General features: G+C 37.0%; 1 protein-coding gene across 1 annotated transcript in view; it reads right to left on the bottom strand.

The window, feature by feature from the left end:
- LOC138716544 (enhancer of split mgamma protein-like) overlaps positions 1-20,250 on the bottom strand; it is a 78,646-nt gene that overhangs the window by 22,457 nt on the left and 35,939 nt on the right. The window contains exon 3 of the mRNA XM_069849700.1: positions 6,984-7,100. Within this exon, the coding sequence (XP_069705801.1) occupies positions 6,984-7,100 (117 nt within the window). The remainder of the gene's footprint in view (positions 1-6,983; positions 7,101-20,250) is intronic.

Below are 20,250 nucleotides of genomic sequence, written 5' to 3'. Positions count from 1 at the left end.
AGAACGGATGATAGGACAGAAGGAAGTGAGGAAGAACGGGTGACAAGACAGAAGGAAGTGAGGAAGAGCAGATGACTGGACAGAAGGAAGAAAGGAAGAACGGATGACAGGACAGAAGGAAGTGAGGAAGAGCAGATGACTGGACAGAAGGAAGAAAGGAAGAATGGATGACAGGACAGAGGGAAGAGAGGAAAAACGGATGACAGGACAGAAGGAATAGAGGAAGAGCGGATGACAGGATAGATGAAAAGAGGAGGAAATGATGACAGGACAAAAGAAAGAGAGGGAAAACAGATGACAGAAGAGAGGAAGAACGAGTGACAGAACAGAAGAAAGAGAGTAAGAACGGATGACAAGACAGAAGATAGAGAGGAATAGCGAATGACAGGACAGAAGAAAGGGAGAAAGAACGAATGAAGGAATAGAAGGAAGAGGAAGAAAGAATGAAGGAAGAGAGAAAGAATAGTGAATGAAGAAGAATTGATGAAGGCATAGGAGAAAAAGGAAGAGCGCATGGCGGAAGAGAGGAAGAACGAATGAATGGGTAAAGAAAAATGACGAAAGAACGGAGGAAGAGGAGAACGAATGGAGAAAGAGAGGGAGAACGGATGAAAGAACAGAAGAAAAGGGACAGCGCATGGAGGAAGAGAGAAAGAACGGATGAATTAATAGAAACAAGAAATGAATAAATATATATCGGATATACAGGTAGAAGGAAGGAGAACCACAAAATGCTATTCGGACTAGCCTAGGCTTCAAACCGAATGTAGGAAGTATTCGGTACGTGTGTACTTGATATTTTCACCTCTGTCATATTAATTGAACCTGTCGTGTGTGTTGAATTGACGAAGCTAGTTAAATTCTCGTCTTTCTCGGTCAGCAGTTTTCAGGTATGTAAATTTAAAGTACCACACCTAACCAATTCCAACACGAAGCTGGAAATAACACTCATTAGCAGAACTTGCGACATTCATGTACTGCTACTGGAACACGTGTTCCTTGTATCAAACTTTCATTGTGTCATGACACGCCGAAATATTTTTGACGTGTCCTTAATTAGTTAATGAACAAATCAAGTACTCGAAGTTAAGTAAGTTGGCACATTTCAGCTCCTGTTAAGCAGGAATTTCAAAGCAAGAGATTTATAGTCTTGGTCCGTATCACGAACTCGAACTGGAATATTTACAGCAAATTGTTTTAATCTGAATGTTATATTGTCAACTAGCGAACAGTTGCTGCATGCTCCACTTGGCAATTCAGCCGATAACGGAAAGAAATGTTAAGAGACTTCCATATAAGTCTTGAGTTCATTACTTCACAAGAAATATTTCCTGTCCAAAAACAATAGAGTGAACACTGTCAGCCAAGACTTTTTTTTAAGGGTTTAGGTACAGTAAAATTTTTGGAAATATTCAACATTTCTTCTCTCTTTGGTATGTGTAAAAACACTGTCCTGCTATATGAACAAAATATTTTTACGATTTAAAAGGAAAAATATATATATTTTTTCAAAATTCAAAAAGTGACAGTTCACTGTGCAGTGGTGAAACGTTTCCCTCATGACTCATAAACTCTCGTTAACTTTTGTATGTTCCCTCTCTTTTTTATTTTATTGCTGAAACTCATGTTTACAATATCATGCTCTTTCAACTACGTTCCTTAATAAATAATATCTTTTTTTATTTTGTGTTAGAAGAAAATACTGACATTTGACCATTTTTTTAAATAAATTTATTTTTTATCAGACAATCTATCAAAGGTAGAGAAGTGATTTTGCATCATATTGTAGATATGACATGCATAAATACACACAAAAAATTTCATCACAGAATGTTGGATACTTTTTGAGTTATGAGGGAAACTCTTCACCACTCCACAGTGAATTTTGAATTTTGAAAAAAATATATAAAAGGACAGTGTTTTACACACACCAATTTCCATTATTGTACAAGATACAATAATGGAGGAAAACAATGTACATTTCCAAAATTTTACTTCTTTAAGCTGTACCTAACCCCTTAAGACACACATTCAAGGAGTTTTAAATTCATTGGGTACAGCTGACATTAGAGGTTTCTTGGATAAACAAATGGGTAGAGAAGTCGTCAAGAAACAAGCTATTTTATTGATTGTAATGACAACACAGAAGGTATTTAGTTTTTCAGTGTGAACTGAATAATAATAATAATTTATAATATAATTTATTATTATTTATAATATAATTTATTATTATTTATAATATAATTTATTATTATTATTATTATTATTATTATTATTATTATTATTATTATTATTATTATTATTATTATTATTATTATGTAAGTACGCTTATAGTAGACCCATATGTGTTTATAGAGGTACTGAACGAAACTCCTTTTTCATTTCGACCATTGTTCATTTACATACAATCCCAGAAGGAAATGATTATGAGTGCAGTCTTTGCAGGTGAATTTTCAGTTCCTGAGATACTGCAGTGATAACTGGAAAAGTACCCTAACGGTCACCAGATTAGGACATCCATGAATACCAGCCAGTCCTCATCCACAGAGCGTCCATTCACTAGCTTAGGGAATACTTGCCATTGATCATCCCCGATTATCGCGCCGCACGCACACTGATCTTCCATTGTCGAAGACTATCTACGCCAGAAAGAGTGTAAGGCCCGTACAATCACCGGAGATAATATTATCATAAAAAGCGATACTCTATCACCACACTCACAAGCACAGAACAGAGAAACAGCTCAAGCGGATCTTGTTAAAGCTAATCTTAGAGAAGCACTTCATGAATATTGAGAACTAAATACGGACCAGTTGCATAGAAATCAGTTACACGAAGTTCGATCAGGCGTTCTAAATGATTTGTCAGAGAGAGAAACTTTCAGAAGAGAAAAAAATTAATATTTATGAACCAAACTACTTTGAATATATGAAGAGTCCACTGCAAGAATTATGGATGTCACTTTCTTGTCGAAAATGAACCAAGACTGTCAATGCATAGCTTAAGACATATAGAATGTACATAGAGAGTTATATGGCATTAACACTGATAGTCATTGTCCAGTAACGATCGGAAAATCACAGTTAAGCTTTGAGCGCTAAGCATTTCAAACTTTCAATTGCTTCTCCTGCAAAATGTATTCCAAATGACATCCATCATTCTTGCAGTGGACTCTTCATATCTAATTATTAATATTTAACATTTCACATCCCATTCGTGAATATTAACATTCGGGAAAATTAATTTATGGCATTGTATTCGGGATACTTTCCTTTAGGGGAAAATATCGTCAGAATATTGGATTCGGGATTTTATAGGGGAATTTATATAAACTTCTTAGAAAGCTCACTTATTAAACGCATATGGTGATGTCGATGATGATGAAATCAAATTTGAATTTGTGAGAATTCGGTTCTAATTATGGGTTTTTAATTTCTTCGTAGATTATTGCTTGTTCTCCTCATCCCCATTCCTTCTCTTCCTCCCTATTCGTCCTTCTACTCCTCCTGCCAGAAATTATCTATGTCTCTTCTTTCAGCACTCTTCTCTTCTCCCTCCTCAAGTCTTCCTTATTAAATACACGTGTTCATTTTCTGTATCCTCTGCATAAATAAGTTTCTCTTCAGAAATTAATGTAAATCTAAAAAGTACTAAAAATAAGTGATTCAGAGTTCTGGATTTTAACTTCTGTTTACGATGAAACACTATGACGAAGTTGTTTGCAAACTAAGTTTGGAATTTGCTTGCATTAAGGAAAAAAATTTTGGCTGTAAATGTGAGTTATGTAGTTTAACATGAAGTCATTAATTTACAACCATTGACGAAACCATGAAAAGCACTTCCAATTCCAGGGAATAACTTTCGCAGGTCTACTATAGACCCCAATAGTTTCGGCGCCACCCTTTGTGCTGTAACGTAAATTGGTTTCTTTGACACTGAAAACGCCATTCTGAAAGTCATAAAAGTTAAGGGCCTATCACAGAGAACCAGAGACACATTTTTTACCATCCGTCCACAAGTAAGAACCGTTGTAGGAGCTTGACACATAATTAAAGCTATAGCTTACCAATCTAAGTGATTATCAGGCAATTAAACTTTAATTAACTCCATAAATTACTCTACATAATTAGATGCTATTAATCATGGAGGTTAAAAAACTGGGAGGGTTCACAAAAAAAACAGACGTCGGTGTAAATGTAAATGTGGATTACAAGTGTTTTTTTCTGGTAAGTTCAGTGGTGCCTTCTGGGCCAGGTCTGCGATGTTTGTATGCGTGAGGATGTTCATTAAATGGGTTTTATTCTACAATTACTTCGTGGCATGCGTGGGAAGGGCGGAGTAGGATGGGTGCAGGGTTCAGGGTCCCGATACCTCGAGAGAAAAGCCCCGGAGGATGTTTCTTGCAGTGCATTCTTGTACGTACTTTCCGCCTGTTTCGAAACTTAATTATCTTACGTTTTAATGTATAATCAGTAAGAAAGTAAAACTGTGCAAAGCATTAATCTTTCTGCATGTATATTACAAGTAATTTACTTTTTCCCGTACGTCGTGATAAAGTTCTACACAGCGGATTTAAAATGAGGAAGGTTCTAGAACGAACATGATTAGTAATTAAGCACAGAACTTATTTTATTTTGAAGACTTTCAGCTGAAAAGTTTCTCGCCTCTTCCATCTTTCTTAAGATTTTATCTTACACAGTAGTAACAGGAACAGTCGAAAGGTCAGCGGGAACGAAATGGGTAGAAAGGACAGTGGGAAATGACAACGATGGAAAGGACAGCAAAGGAAGCAGAAACGGGAACAGTCGATAAACGGGAATAGTTGCAAGAACACTGGATTCATGAATTGTCGCAACAACGGTGGGGTCGTGAATTGTCGCGAGGATGGTGGGATCGTGAAATGTTGCAAGGATGGTGGGGTCGTGAACTATCGCAAGGACGCTGGGGTCCTGAATTGTCGCGAGGACGATGCGGTCGTGAATTCAATGGTTCCAAAACAAAAGATGATAGGCTTATGTGAATTTTTGGAAAAAAATAAGATTTTCCAATACGTTATACATCCTGATAATATCTTCATTGTGGTAGAAAATCACATATGTATCTTTATTACTTTTCTTTCTAATCAGTTGAATGATTATTATGGTTTTATACGGTCGCTCAAACTTTAAGTGATCATGCCTGAAGAACGGCAAGAAGTGATGTCACATTTTGCCTTGGAGCGACAGAATTGACGTCAGGAGGGTGGGATCGTGAATTTTCGCAAGGACAGTAGGGTCATGAATTATCGCAAGGACAGTGGGATCATGAATTATCGCAAGGACAATAGGGTCATGAATTTTCGCAAGGACAGTGGGGTCATGAATTGTAGCAAGGACGATAGGGTCATGAATTATAGCATAGACGGTGGGGTCGTGAATTGTCGCAAGGATAGTGGGGTCGTGAATTGTAGCAAGGACGGTAGGGTCGTGAATTATCGCATAAACGTGGGTCGTGAATTGTCGCAAGGATAGTGGGATCATGAATTTTGGCAAGGAATTGTCGCAAGGACGGTGGGGTCGTGAATTATGGCATAGACGTGAGTCGTGAATTGTCGCAAGGATAGTGGGATCATGAATTGTCACAAGGACAGTGGGGTCCTGAATTATCGCATAGACGGTGGGGTCGTGAATTGTCGCAAGGATAGTGGGGTCGTGAATTCTAGCAAGGACGGTAGGGTCGTGAATTATCGCATAGACGTGGGTCGTGAATTGATGCAAGGACGGTGGAGTCGTGAATTATCGCATAGACGTGGGTCATGAATTGTCGCAAGGATAGTGGGGTCGTGAATTGTAGCAAGGACGGTAGGGTCGTGAATTATGGCATAGACGTGAGTCGTGAATTGTCGCAAGGATAGTGGGATCATGAATTGTCACAAGGACAGTGGGGTCCTGAATTATCGCATAGACGGTGGGGTCGTGAATTGTCGCAAGGATAGTGGGGTCGTGAATTCTAGCAAGGACGGTAGGGTCGTGAATTATCGCATAGACGTGGGTCGTGAATTGATGCAAGGACGGTGGAGTCGTGAATTATCGCATAGACGTGGGTCATGAATTGTCGCAAGGATAGTGGGGTCGTGAATTGTAGCAAGGACGGTAGGGTCGTGAATTATCGCATAGACGTGGGTCGTGAATTGATGCAAGGACGGTGGAGTCGTGAACTGTCGCAAAGATGGTGGGATCGTATATTGTCCCATAGACGGTGGGATCGTGAATTGTCACAAGGACAGTGGGGTCATGAATTTTGGCAAGGAATTGTCGCAAGGACGGTGGGGTCGTGAATTATCGCATAGACATGGGTTGTGAATTGATCCAAGGACGGTGGAGTCGTGAACAGTCGCATAGACGGTGGGATCGTGAATTGTCACAAGGACAGTGGGGTCATGAATTTTGGCAAGGAATTGTCGCAAGGACGGTGGGGTCGTGAATTGTCGCAAGGACAGTGAGGTGGTTAATTGTGGCAAGGACGGTGGGATCGTGAATTGTCGCATGTCGTTGCTGCTTTGTAGTTTCTATATAGTACAAAATTATTTCTGTAAGTCACATAATGAACTACTTCAAGCTTAGTCTTGTTATTATAAAAATTAATTAGACAAAAAAAAATTTAGTTAAATACGTAATTCATACGCTTAGACGAGGACTTGTATGTAAGGAATTGTCGTAGAGAATGCATTTGGGACAACTTAGTTGCAATGGAAGTCTGAAGTTTGCGCACAAAATAAATAGAGAAAATAAGTGTCACATCGAATCACAAGATTTATGTCTTTTCTTTAGAGTTTCTGATGTCTCTTTTATACAGCTGACTTTTCTTGTTATATTCAATATTCAGTCTGCAGGAAATAGTATCGTTGACTATCGCGTGGAAAATATATCCATGTAATAAGAAATTTCAAAATTATTAGTTCAAGATAATAAAGCTCTGTTGTTAATTTATTATTCTGTGTGTACCTGAAAACGGTGAGCATCCTCGGCTGCGTCTCGGGGACGTCGCAGGCGATGCAGATGTCGGACAGTGAGTTCTAAGATGTCCGCTTTCTCCAGTTTGCTCACATTCTCTCCTTCAGCCTGAAAGGAAATATTAACATTAGAACAAATTGCTACTTTCTATTTCAAGAGAACAATGTAAGTAGGATGCGAGGTAGCGTCGTGGTTAATGTATTGTACTTTAAGTCGGAAGGTTTCGGGTTCGAATCTCATTAAGGTCATGGATTTTCTCCTTTGATTTAATACTACCCCCCGCACTATGGCCCTGGAGTTTACTCAGACAGCCTTTATCAGAAACAAGTTCTAGGTGTGTATAACCTTTGAGGAAAAGGCAGAGAAAATATGTTTTAAGCCCTACCTCTTGAAGTGGGAGCCTTTAACATCCCGTCAACCTAAATTGCCTTTCAGAGCCTCTAATGGGATAGCTTTATCTAACAAGAAGTCTGGCAAATAAACGTGTTCCTGGCAGATTGGTAGCTTTACAGATTTCCACGGAAACATACGTTCTCATCATTCCTGGTGTTCAAAGTATATTTTCTAAACATTTCTTCCCACGTGTCCTTTGGTTAGTCCGTTCATTAGACCTTTAGCTTCTCTCCCGTGCGTTCCTTTCTTATTTATTCGTTTCTTCCTTCATTTCTCCCTTTCACAGTTTTCAGTTCGTTCCTCTCTCTCTCAGTTTCTTCGTTCTTCTTTTCCCTTTGTCAGTTTCTTCGTTCACTAACTTCTCCCTTTTCAGTTTGTTCGTTCCTCCCTCCCACAGTTTCATCGTTCGTTAATTCTTTCCTCCTTTTCCCAGTTTTTTCGTTCGTTTGTTTTTTTCCTTCCTCAGTTTCATCGTTCGTTCCTCCCATCCACAGTTCATTATTCGTTCCTTTCTTCTCTGTATCCTCGTTCGTTCATCACTTTCTTAGTTTGTTTGTTTCGCTTTTTTTTTTCTTTCTCAGTTTCTTCATTCATTTGTTTGTTCCTCGCATACAGGGTGGGATGGACTGAGCTCACCGGCCCGATCGGAGGGGAACATCGCAGGAGGAGCTGGGAGTACTGTCCGTTACTCAGGAGAAGACGAGCGGAAAGAATGTGACCTTCTTGACTATCGCTGTTTATTATAAACATCGCTCAGATAAGCATCCCAGTAGCTCGGTTATTACTCGTGCAGGAAACATGAGTAACAATGCGTATGGAAATTAAAGCTAAGTTGAACAGAAGGAGATCTAATGTTTCCGCTTACTGCAGTACAAATATTGCACGTGTTGTCTTACGTTATCTGTTCACATCCCTTCCTCCTCAGTCCGCTCTCGTCTTCTCCTGAGTCACCGACAGTAAGAATGCAGTGGAACTGATAAGAGGTGATGAAAAACTAAAGGTACGGTCACACGTCGCTACTTTTGCTGCGCAACTTTAGTACTGCAGCTGCGAAAGTTGCGTGTCGTGTTCATACGTAAGCCAAAAGTTGCGCGCTGCACGCTACTTTTCGTGCTGCTCAACCCGAGTGCTGCAAAAGTTGCAATTGGAGGTTGTGAGTCTGTTCTCACACAAGGCGCTACTTTTGCAGCCACAGTCTAGCTGCAGGTTTCCATCTCCGTGTTGACTTCTCAATATACATTTTGTGGTTATGTTTGCATTATTATGAAACTCATGCGATAGCTTACTTATCTATTATTTCCTTTCTGTCCTAACTAGTATTCATAAATTGGCATTAGTTTTAATATAAAGCTCAAAACAGACAGTAAGTGCACCACTGTTTTCGGTAATCGTTTCTTGCGCGAGCTATACAAAGTGATGACTGTTCCGGTGTTGAAGTATGGATGTGGGAATTGGGCCTTGAAGAGAAATGGTAAACGAAAAACAGAAACAGACGAATTAAAATTTTAAGAACAGCCGGATATAAGCTTACACTAAGAGTTGAAAAATGTTATGAATGAATCAGAGAAGAATTCGAAATATTTAACATAGGAGAAAAAATAACAGAACGGAAGCAAAAGTGGTAAGCACATACACAAAGAATGAATCCAAATACAATAAATCGAAAAATTAAAGCCTGTAGATCTTCTGGACACCGAGACGCAGGACGTTCACGTAGAAGATGGGCAGATGACTTTATTTCAATGTCAGCGGAACGGATCTTTGAGTCCACCATGAAGATGGCAACGGTGATAATGAAAAAAATAGTATTTTGTTTATTATGGATTACTCATTTCATTTATTCGTTAAGTCTTTTAATTATTTACCTAGATCTGTTGTTATAAAGTACTCTGAAGAATTTACATGAAATGGAAATATAGAAGCAGTATGAAATTAAATTGATGCAGGGGAGACTGTTATACCTTGAGCAAAGTATACCTTGATATATATATATATATTTTGCTGCTACCTAGCAGACTCAAACTCAAGTAGTTATAGAGAAGTCCGCTAGGTAGCTCTGGTCAAAGTTCTAGCACAGCCTAGTACATGCAGTCACGAAGCTAAATACGTAGTAAATATGCATCCATAGATATTTGCTAACCACTAGGATCGCTAATATCGCCTCATTACAGACAATGTGAAATAGTACTGGCACAGTCTATTGTTTCTAGCACCCTCACAACTCAAGCTTCGTGACTGTATATACTAGACTGTGGTTCTAGTTTGATTTATTACAAAGTGTTAGTTCTGTGGACGAAACAATTTTTATATTCCTAAAAGTAAACATTTCGTTCATTGTTACACGTTTTCTAACACGAAACCAAATTGTATTTGTAACTATCAAGTAAAGTGTGTTTCCTATCATCTGGTGAGTAAATATCCATGTTCATTTCCAAGATTTATTCTCATTTCTAGTTTAGGCAGCCATATTTGTTCAAACGTGCACCCTCTTGCACGTTGAAACACAAAATATCTTGTACTAAGGAACATGATCCAAGGTACATGATGCTATCGGTTTTTGTTTTTGTTTTATTTTAAGATCATGCCACGAAGTAAGTCTGAAGTTAACAGGTCCCCAATTGATCCGGATGCTTTGAAGAAAGTTATTGAAGCAATTATGGCTTCTCCAGGAAATACAATCTCAATCAGAGAAGCCTGCAAGTGATGATAAATACATTTTTTAAATGATTATGAGATTTTACAGCTATATCTCCACCTATATTCCCTGCGTTCAAATGTTCCAAAGTACAAGTGGGTATGTTCCAAGGTACACGAACTTGTACCATGAAACACTTTACATATCCTTTCATTTTATTTTTTCATTCTTAATATATTTGTAAACCAAGTAAAATACGTGTTGGTAGTTGTAAAGGAATCTTTAATAATTTTTTCAAGTATTTTTTCATTAAAAAAATTTCATTCCCCAAAATTAAAAAATGATTCAAGATATAACAGTATCCTCTTCGAAAACGAAGTGCCCTAAGAACATATGTCCTAAAGTACATGTTTACCAAAAATGTGATAAACCACAGGGGATCGAGTCCCTTTTTCTTCGATGAGATTTCACCAGAGAAATTGCGACTAGCTTTTGAAGTGACACAGCCTACCAAGTAAAAGATGTGTAATAATGATGCCTCCTCACTTTTAACACGGTCGTTTATTGGGCTATTAAACCGGTTTTATATCGCTCTGTAACATTTGCATTGACAGACACGAGGTCTCAGTTACGGGCTGCCGAAATTGCCTGGAAATTAACCCGCTTATGAACTACGCGTACAATAACAGGGGAACACGCGCCCATACCTCGAAGGCGATGCAGTCACAAAACCTAGCTACCGTGATAGGTATACCGTATACTCTTCAACCATCCTCATAAACAAATAATCGTATTTTAACATCTACGACAGGCCTGTACAAACAGCGCTCAACGAGCGCGCGCGCTCCTTTGGAGCGGGAGAGCGGTGTGTTTACCGCTCGCCGAAACAGAGAGGAAGATACGTCAGAATGACATACACTTGCTATAGGTAGAGGAGAGGGAAACGACCACTCAGTTATCTAGTGGAGTGCAGTGTGTAGGCCTATTCTCAATAACTGTTTCACGTTGCTTACCTACTGCTACAGTACAGTATTGAGGAATCTAAATGACGGAACATAACATTTACCATTTAACGATTTACAGCTCGAACTTATTGATCTTCAATGCGACCTAAGGGCTAAAGATCGTTTGAATAATACTACTAGCCTGGTTGAGTTTTACAAGACTAAACATTAGCAATAATATCCACGACTACACAGGCTGGCTGTGAAAATGATTGCTATGTTTGGCACAACATTTATATTTGTGAGCAACAGTTTTCTATAATCAACTTTAATAAAGGCAGACATCGAACATCTGTAACTGATGTTTCATTATGATCAGTAGGCTACTGTTCCTTTCAGCTACCAACAGCATAAAACATCGTTTTGATGTACTCATAAATAAAAATATAACAAAATGATATTGTACATTAAAGTAGCTATAGAATTTCTATTACTTCTGTAAAATAAATACTTCTTTATTAATTAATAATAGTCCAAGATAGTTTTGCAAACACTGAACGGGAATTCATTTCATAAGCACTCGTAATAGTAGGCCTACTTCCTTTTTTGTACATTTTGTACGAGATCCACCCCTTCTTCCAGTCCACTCTTATACAGAGAGCAGCTAATATCTGCATTCCGCTCATGAGCTGTGAGCCGCTCGGAGAGCGCAAACCTTGTGCAGGCCTGATCTACGATGTACAAACAGCGTTCCTCCCAAGAAATTTACTTCGCTTTATACCGAGTGAACCGTAAGTAATGTCATTAATTTCAGGAGGTTATTTTTTGAAATATTTCAAACAAAAAAGTTTAATACAATTTTGCTCGTTTTTGATTTCTTTTCGAGATAAAAATAGTTTTATATGAAACCTTTCATAGCGTGTTTTCGGAAAGCCATTGATTTAATTCTCAATATGCGCAACCAGTTTAATATAGCAGTGTATTTTATAATAATAAATGGTTGAAATAATTTTGATCAGAACAAATGTAGGTAATATTTAAAAATTATTTTTCAGAACTAAAAGTTACATTTGTTCAGATCAAATTTCTGCACATTTAAAGAACCAAACTAAAATTATTTCAATAATTTTGTATCATGATACACTGCGCTCTTAAATTAACTGAGCATATTGGGAATTAAATAAATTACTTTCTATAACCACGCTCTGATATGTTCAAAACAAAACAATTTCTATTTCGAAAAGGAATAAAAAAAACGAGCAAACCCCCTGAAATTAATGACATTATTTACGTACGATTCACTCTGTAATCTCACAGTCCATTATTATTATTATTATTATTATTATTATTATTATTATTATTATTATTATTATTATTATTATTATTATTATTATTATGTGCTTTTCGATTTATACCCAATTCCTCTGACTTTAACTACGAGATTACCTGTAAATATTTTAACTGTTGTAGCCTTTATTCTAGACGTCAAAATCTTGATTATCAATTTCTTTGCAAAGTTATCAATGGTGATATTGATTGTGAGTCTATCATAAACAACATCAGCCTTCGTATTCCTACAAAAGGTTTAAGATTTCAAAAAAAATTTTATAACAGAAATTCTAAATCACTTTCTCCAGTCTGTAGTTGCATAAAATATGCCAATTTGCATGGGCACAGTTTAGATCCTTTTAAGGTATAGTTTCGTTTTGATTATTAGTATTTACTGTTCTTGTTATCTATTTTATGTATGTATGTTTTTGTTTATTTAAGATATTATTTAATTGCTTTTGTACCTTTTGTATCTTCTGTTTGTGTATTGTGCTGAACTATAATTGTCCTCTGGCTGTTGTTTAGCACACAAATATTAATAATAAATAAAATAAATAAATAATGTATTATTATTATTATTATTATTATTATTATTATTATTATTTCTTAGCAGGATAATATTTAAAAAACACAATTTCAGATTAAATGCTCTATACACAAATTTGACACCAGAATAAACAGAACAAATCCATTAGAGGAGAGTGAGGTAGTATCGGACATCGGGTAGTATCGGACAGTGCGTTTCTTTCAGCTACCACCATATGGTAGTACCTGAATGACATGGTTACGTTTCTCTATGCGACATCACAGAAACGTAACCATGTCAATTACGTACTATCATCGTGTGGTAGATGAAAGAAACTCACAGTCCGATATTACTAGATGTCCGATACTACCCGACTCTCCCCTAATTGAACCAAAACGTGTAGCTATTACTAATGTATCTAGAGTGCAATATCTTTATACAGTATTTCCTTTCTTCATAATTATTTAAATTTACGCTGCAATACGTGAATCTAATAAATTTATCCCAAGACTATCCAAATCTGGTCTCGATCGTCGGCCTGCAGGTTCAGGACACGAACTACTCAAATTCGGATCAGGCGTGGCAACATGTCTGTCATAAAGTCAGATGTGATTTGAAGTCGGGACCGGACAGAATCTAAATTGCACGTTTAAACCGACATTACAACCTGTTCTCAGTCCGTCCCGCGGCGTGTGAACGCTGCTGATGTCACGTATTTGTCGGTTTGTTTTCTTGTTTGTGGATTGTTTAGCGCTGCGTGACAAAGTTCCGCTTGAACAGGCTCCGTTCAAACAATACGGGGATGGACCGACACAGAACAAATATACAATCTGCCAATCACATGCGGCACAAATCTTTGGAACAAAAACTATTTCCGATACTGGAGCGACATTCAAGTGTTTCGAATAACAGATGCCTGTCGTCGTGGTTTCTGGGCTTAAGAATTTCTAAACTACAGATTCTTCACACAGCTTGGAATGCGAGACATACCGAAACATAGATTCATCATGATGAACGTTTTCAATTGAGATTCCAAGACGTGCGTCGATCAAACGTTGACGTATCTCCATCGATTTCTAAATATTTAAATAGGGCTAATCTAGGCCTACTCTGATATACCGGTACAAAGATTTAATGTAAAATGTACTTCATGTATGTATGTATGTATGTATGTATGTATGTATGTATGTATGTATGTATGTATGTATGTGTGTGTATGTGTGTATGTATGTATGTATGTATGTATGTACGTACGCACGAGGCGCATCCAGAAAATAAGTTTCCCTATTTAAAAAAAAAAGGAACACGCACTTTCGGGAAAACATTTATTGGCATTGTTTCAGCTGTTTTTCAACATAGCCACCATCAGAATTGAGACACTTGTCGTATTGTGGGATCAACTTTTGTACCCCTCTGTCGTAGAACTCTGCCGCCTGTGAATGGAACCAGCGTGTGACAGACGTCTTCAGCTCTTCGTCGTTGCCAAAACGCTCACCGGAGGACAGGAATTTTTTGAGGTGCAAGAAAACGTGAAAATCGCTGGGAGCAAGATCAGGACTGTAGGATGGGTGATCAAACAACTCCCAGCCAAATTCCGTCAAAACAGCTTCTGTGCGCCCAGCCGTATGTGGACGAGCATTGTCATGGAGGAGCACAACACCTGCAGTAAGCATTTCACGCCTCTTGTTTTGAATGGCACGTCCCAATTTTCGCAGTGTTTCACAGTAACGGTCAGCGTTCACTGTTTCACCTCTTGGAAGGAAGTCAATGAGCAGAATGCCCTTCCTGTCCCAGAACACCGTGCACATCACTTTCCGTACAGACAGCGTCTGTTTGAATTTCGTCCTGACCGGAGATCCACTATGCCGCCAATGCATTGGCTGCTGCTTGGTTTCCGGGGTGAAGTGCGAAATCCAAGTCTCATCGCCCGTGACGATCCTGTCGAGGAACTCGTCGCCGTCATCGTGATACCGTTGCAGAAATGTCAGTGCTGCTCCTAAACGTTGCATTTTGTGTTCGGCATTAAAGAACTTTGTCACCGACCGAACCTCACAGGCGGCGGGAGAAGGAATAAGAGCTTCCATTTTGGACCACTGCTGCCACGCTACTGGCACCAGACGGGACCTGTCCGGCTGGCATATGATTGATACGTCATAGATCTGTTACGCATGCGCAATTGACACGGCTAATTACGTTTACTTTCAAGGGGAAAAAATCGGGAAACTTACTTTCTGGATGCGCCTCGTATGTATGTATGTATGAATGTATTTTCACGACTATTACACTTTTACTACGTCACACTACTTTTGACCAATAAAACGGTACGAAAGGACGTCTTTCAACCAATCATGGCTGTTTATCACACAATTTTATCGTGTCCCTAGCATTTGTTTAATTTTATCGCGTCCCTAGCATTTATTTATTTTTATCACTATCCTAGCATTTGTTTCTTTGTTTGCCAACATTTCAAACTACACTGGTCTGGACGTCAAAAACAGAAAATTACAAACCACTCCAGTCGATGCACAGCACTTTCAAATATGACTCGCATTGGCATTCAAGAATAAGAATTAATAAATGTCACTGGTCATATATGAAGAGCACCATTCGGAAATCCTGAATAAGTTGAGAGATACACCATGTACATCAACGAGTTCACTTCTTTTACGCACACGTCTAATATAATGTCAACTGAACAACCAACCACTAAAACATTCAAATTTTAAAATTGTACTTTCAATAACTGTTTCTTTTAAAACTATTCATGTTTATTTTTTATTTCATCATCGTTAATTAAAACGTTTCTTGTTTATTTCATCATCCCTAATTAAAACTTTTCTAACACTTGTTTATATTATTTAGGTTATGTTATAGCTTCTCCTATATGATATTATGGATAGTCACGTATCAGAGATTGTTTAATGTAAGATTTATTGAAAATCATCTGTCAAGTGACGTTGATTACTGGGATCCGGATGATTGAAGTGGAATGCAAATGTTTTAATAAAAATGAAACTGAATCAACAAAGCCTTCTTGACTAGTAACCGTCCACAGAGTTCAATGAAGATTCCATAGTTGGCACAACTGATAACAAGAAAACATAATTATAAAACACTACTGCCATCTAGAGTAATGTTGAGATGGTACAATAATACATTTGAAGACAGTTGTATTTTCGTAAGCCAATTAATATTTTATTGTATTGGAGTACTTCGTTACTTCTAATCTTTATATACTTTCTTCTAATCGTGTATAGTCAATTAAATCCCACTCGAGTTTTGATTTTCTCTGGATAAATCAAAACCTCTACTGAGATTACTGTTGAAAAAAACATTTTTAAGTTTTTTTTTTATCATTCTGTCTTATCTGTAGACATATGTCTGAATATGTGCAGTGTTTTCTTCTGAATTTTGGCTCGGATTTCGTATTTGAAACCTACAGGTCATTGAAACATGGGATGAACTTGAATAATTATAATTAATCACAGTTACTAAAATTTTATTTCAGAAAAATAAAACAAACTAGCATCTTACACGGAATATATCCAAACAAATTTCTTCGTGTTTTGCGTTAAGTAAAAATAAAGGACCTATATTAAATGTAAGGGTTCAAAAGTTATTTCCGAACATTATTTTTGCATAATTATTCCTATACTAAAAACTTAAGCAAACAAAAATGACATCTTAAACACAGAGCGCTCGCTTAAGGTCTGGGCCGAATCGCAGTCAGCTGATATTACACCACCTCTTTTCCCCATTTGGCAAGTGAATTTTGTGTCATAGGGTATGTTTCCTATGATAAGCAACTGCCTACAAGTACTTCGAAAATCAGATATGGAAATCAAATACAGTGATGCATAATACTAAGCTAATGAGAGTTACCCAAATATATAAAAATGTACTTCATGCATGTATGTATGTATGTATGTATGTATGTATGTATGTATGTATGTATGTATGTATGTATGTAACTCGTTATGAATGGAAGACATTCGAGTATCGAAACAATACCAGAACGCCATAAAAGGTGTTTGAACGACTGCTTTGTTTTAATAATAATAATAATAATAATAATAATAATAATAATAATAATAATAATAATATTAATAATTATTATTATTATTATTTTTATAATGGTTTATTTAACCTGGCGAAGTTAAAGCCATACAGCCTTCTCTAACACTCAACCAGGAGTAAAACTGTGATTAAAAAAAACTACAAATTTACAATAACGCACACACAACGCACACACCACTGAAGTAGATAATAATAATAATAATAATAATAATAATAATAATAATAATAATAATAATAATAATAATAATGTAAACAATAAGACAGTAGAAATGAGACCATAATATATAACATATAGAAATAAAGGAAAATACATAATAAAATGTGAACAGTAAGTCAAAATGAATGAGATAACCACATTCTAGAAGTATGAGACAATAATAATAATAATAATAATAATAATAATAATAATAAAATAGTAAAATACAAAGCATACAATGAATACAATATTTATTAGGTACACACAGTAAGGAAAATTGTGATAAGCAGGCCTAGCTCAAGTTATCAGATAATTTTCTAACTTGGATTTGAAAGATTTCAAGGCTCGGCAGCCCTTGACTTCAGGCGGCAGAGAGTTCCAGTGACGAGAAGTAGCAACAGTGGAGGATGAGGAATACAGAGATGATGTGTGAAGTAGAATTTCTAGCGTGTTATCGTGTTGTGATTATTAATATCAATATTATTTTAGAGATAGAACGTATAATTTTAATCTATTTCCAGAATTTCTGGTGATATTTAGAAGTTAATTGAGGCTCGTTCTCTACAAATCAATTTGTTTTACACCTCTCGTGAAATGATGTATGTTAAATTAACAATCTAGTATGTCTTTTACTTGATGGTTGGCTTGGTAACGACAGCTGGGAAGCTAATTTAAAAAGAAAAAACTCAAGTTTCTAGTTGGTCGTAAGAAAGAAATCTAAAAGTACTAGTCCTAATTTGTTTAACCTGTGCTGGTGGTATCCATCACTGCCCGGAAGTTATATGACAAGTGCTACTCCACGTAGTCGCTTTTTCATAGGGCGACGATATGCCTAGCTGCACGTTCTAGTGTTGGCTTTCATGTGGAACCAAGCATCTCTGATGCAATTTGTCCCGCCTTATGGCAATTTATATATTACAGAACTGACAACATCGAAATATTCTGCCTATAACAAGTTTTTGCAGCTGCAGCGCTAAGGAGATTTCTCGCGGTATTCTTTACATATCAAAGAGCCTAGAAACGTTTTTTTTTCTCCCGACAATATTTATCCTGGATATCTGTACGAAGTACATTCAACTTTTCTTTAAACTATTTGTGAAGAGGAATGTTCTTTAATCTGTCTATTCGCTATTCTGCCAGTTAGGCTAATGAAATTGGACGTACATTTCTGAGGGGAGATGAAAAGGAATTTTAATCATTCAAGTATAAGAAATAAATTGGTTATGTGAGAACGTGTACGAAGAAAAAGACTTTCGGGGCGCTGCACTTTTATGTGCGATGTAAAAAATTAATCTTGCCAGAATTACGTCGATTTAACACTCTCTGTTATGATAATGGTATTAATTTACGAAGTAAATGGTGCCACGCAAATCAGAAGACATCAGACCATCCGGGTTAAAGTACTCGCTGGATTAACTGGAATTTGTGGTGAAAGAAATAGTATTTGAAGAAAGTTTATGCGTGGTGCTCCATTTCTCCTACTAAAATTGCGTAAGTGAATTCATTTAATTTAATATAATTTTATCATCATACAGTTGCAAAGTACTTCCATCTTCCATGATATAACGAAGACAACTCCAAAGACTAAGTGACGTAAAATCCCGGTGCTTTACTCACAGCGAAGTTATTTATTTATTTATTTATTTATTTATTTATTTATTTATTTATTTATTTATTTACTCTGGTGGAGTTAAGGCTATCAGGCCTGCTTGAATGAAATATATTTATCCATTTTTCATTCATAGTTTCCTACCCAAGGGCAGGTCTTTCACTGCAAACCCAGCATTTTAAGTCATTTTATAGGACATTTTAGGGTTTTTTAGGTCAAGAAAACCCGCGTCCTGATTATTACTGTCAGAATCAGCAATTTCTATAGTTAAGGCACTTGCTCCTTAAGCATAATTAAGGGTTGATTCACATTATGCATAACACTTCCTTTCAATGTCCGTAAGTTAAAAATTTCTACAGTTTAAATGAGCATAGCTATATACACTTTACGCTTGGCATACGTCAGTACAAGTTTAAAACTTTATAAACTATAACTTAGCTCGCCCTTGGCAGAGTGGTTAACCTCTCTGCCTTCCACCATGGCGACCGGGTTCGATCCCTGTCTGAGTCACGAAGGAATTTGTGGCGGACGAATTGGGCGCGAGAGTTCTTCCGTTTCCCCTCATCATTATTTATTATCATTCTACCATACTTCACAACTCCCCTCACTCTGCGAGGTCCTGAATCAGACTTCAAGAACGAATGAAAAAATTGCTGAAAAGTTGTACACATTGTGTTTAATAAAGTCTATTATTGTAAACTACAGGGACATCATTTTATTTTTACTAACATTTTTAATATCAACCTGGCTATATCTTTGGATTAAAGGTCTAGAACCGGAAACACCGCTTGCTCCCACTTCCAAGACTGGAGTTCGATGATACTGGCGTAAAATACAAATCACTTTACTAGGTACAGGAGGGAAGAAAAGTAGTTAATCCATTTACGTAAACTAGGAAATATCGCAATTTTGAGTTTCATAATTTTCATTAGGTTTTTGTTTAATCAAAATACAGTACTGTATTAACACATAGGGCCGTATTCATAGACATTCTTAGCGCGGGCTTTCGGTGGATGATCAGCGAACTAACGTTTTTCGTATTCATAAACCAATGTCAGCTATATATGATATGAATCCTGTTTAGCACGCTAGTAGCGCGGGCTAGCGTAATGTCTATGAATAGCACCCTTAGTGTTTTACTCACGAACTGAGCTATCCATTCGGACGTATTAATTATGCAGTGTATATTGTACTGTTACAGCACACTAGCGTACAATATAGAGAATGAAGTTAAATTGAAAAATAATCATAATATGGATATTTAAACACATTTTTGAAAATGGTGGCCTTTCATTTCGATACAGGCTTCAGTTCTTTTGTGCATATTATCGCACTATAGACTATTGTACCTAATTCCAATTACCAGTTTCGTCCTTCGTACGAGTAACTCATGTTGAAATAATTCTGTACCTACTCTATAAAAGAGTACCTTACGTACTGTAAATTTAATCTTCACTTCTGCCCAATCCGAAAAGATAAAATTACAGTACTCAGAAATGCTATCTACTGTCCGTTCAAGTGGTTTTGTCCCAGGGCCGTAGAAAGGGGG

The sequence above is a fragment of the Periplaneta americana genome, chromosome 16 (assembly GCF_040183065.1).
Source record: "Periplaneta americana isolate PAMFEO1 chromosome 16, P.americana_PAMFEO1_priV1, whole genome shotgun sequence".
Lineage (NCBI taxonomy): Eukaryota > Metazoa > Arthropoda > Insecta > Blattodea > Blattidae > Periplaneta > Periplaneta americana.
Note: the sequence above shows the minus strand (reverse complement) of the source record. Positions and strands in the feature narration are given on the sequence as shown.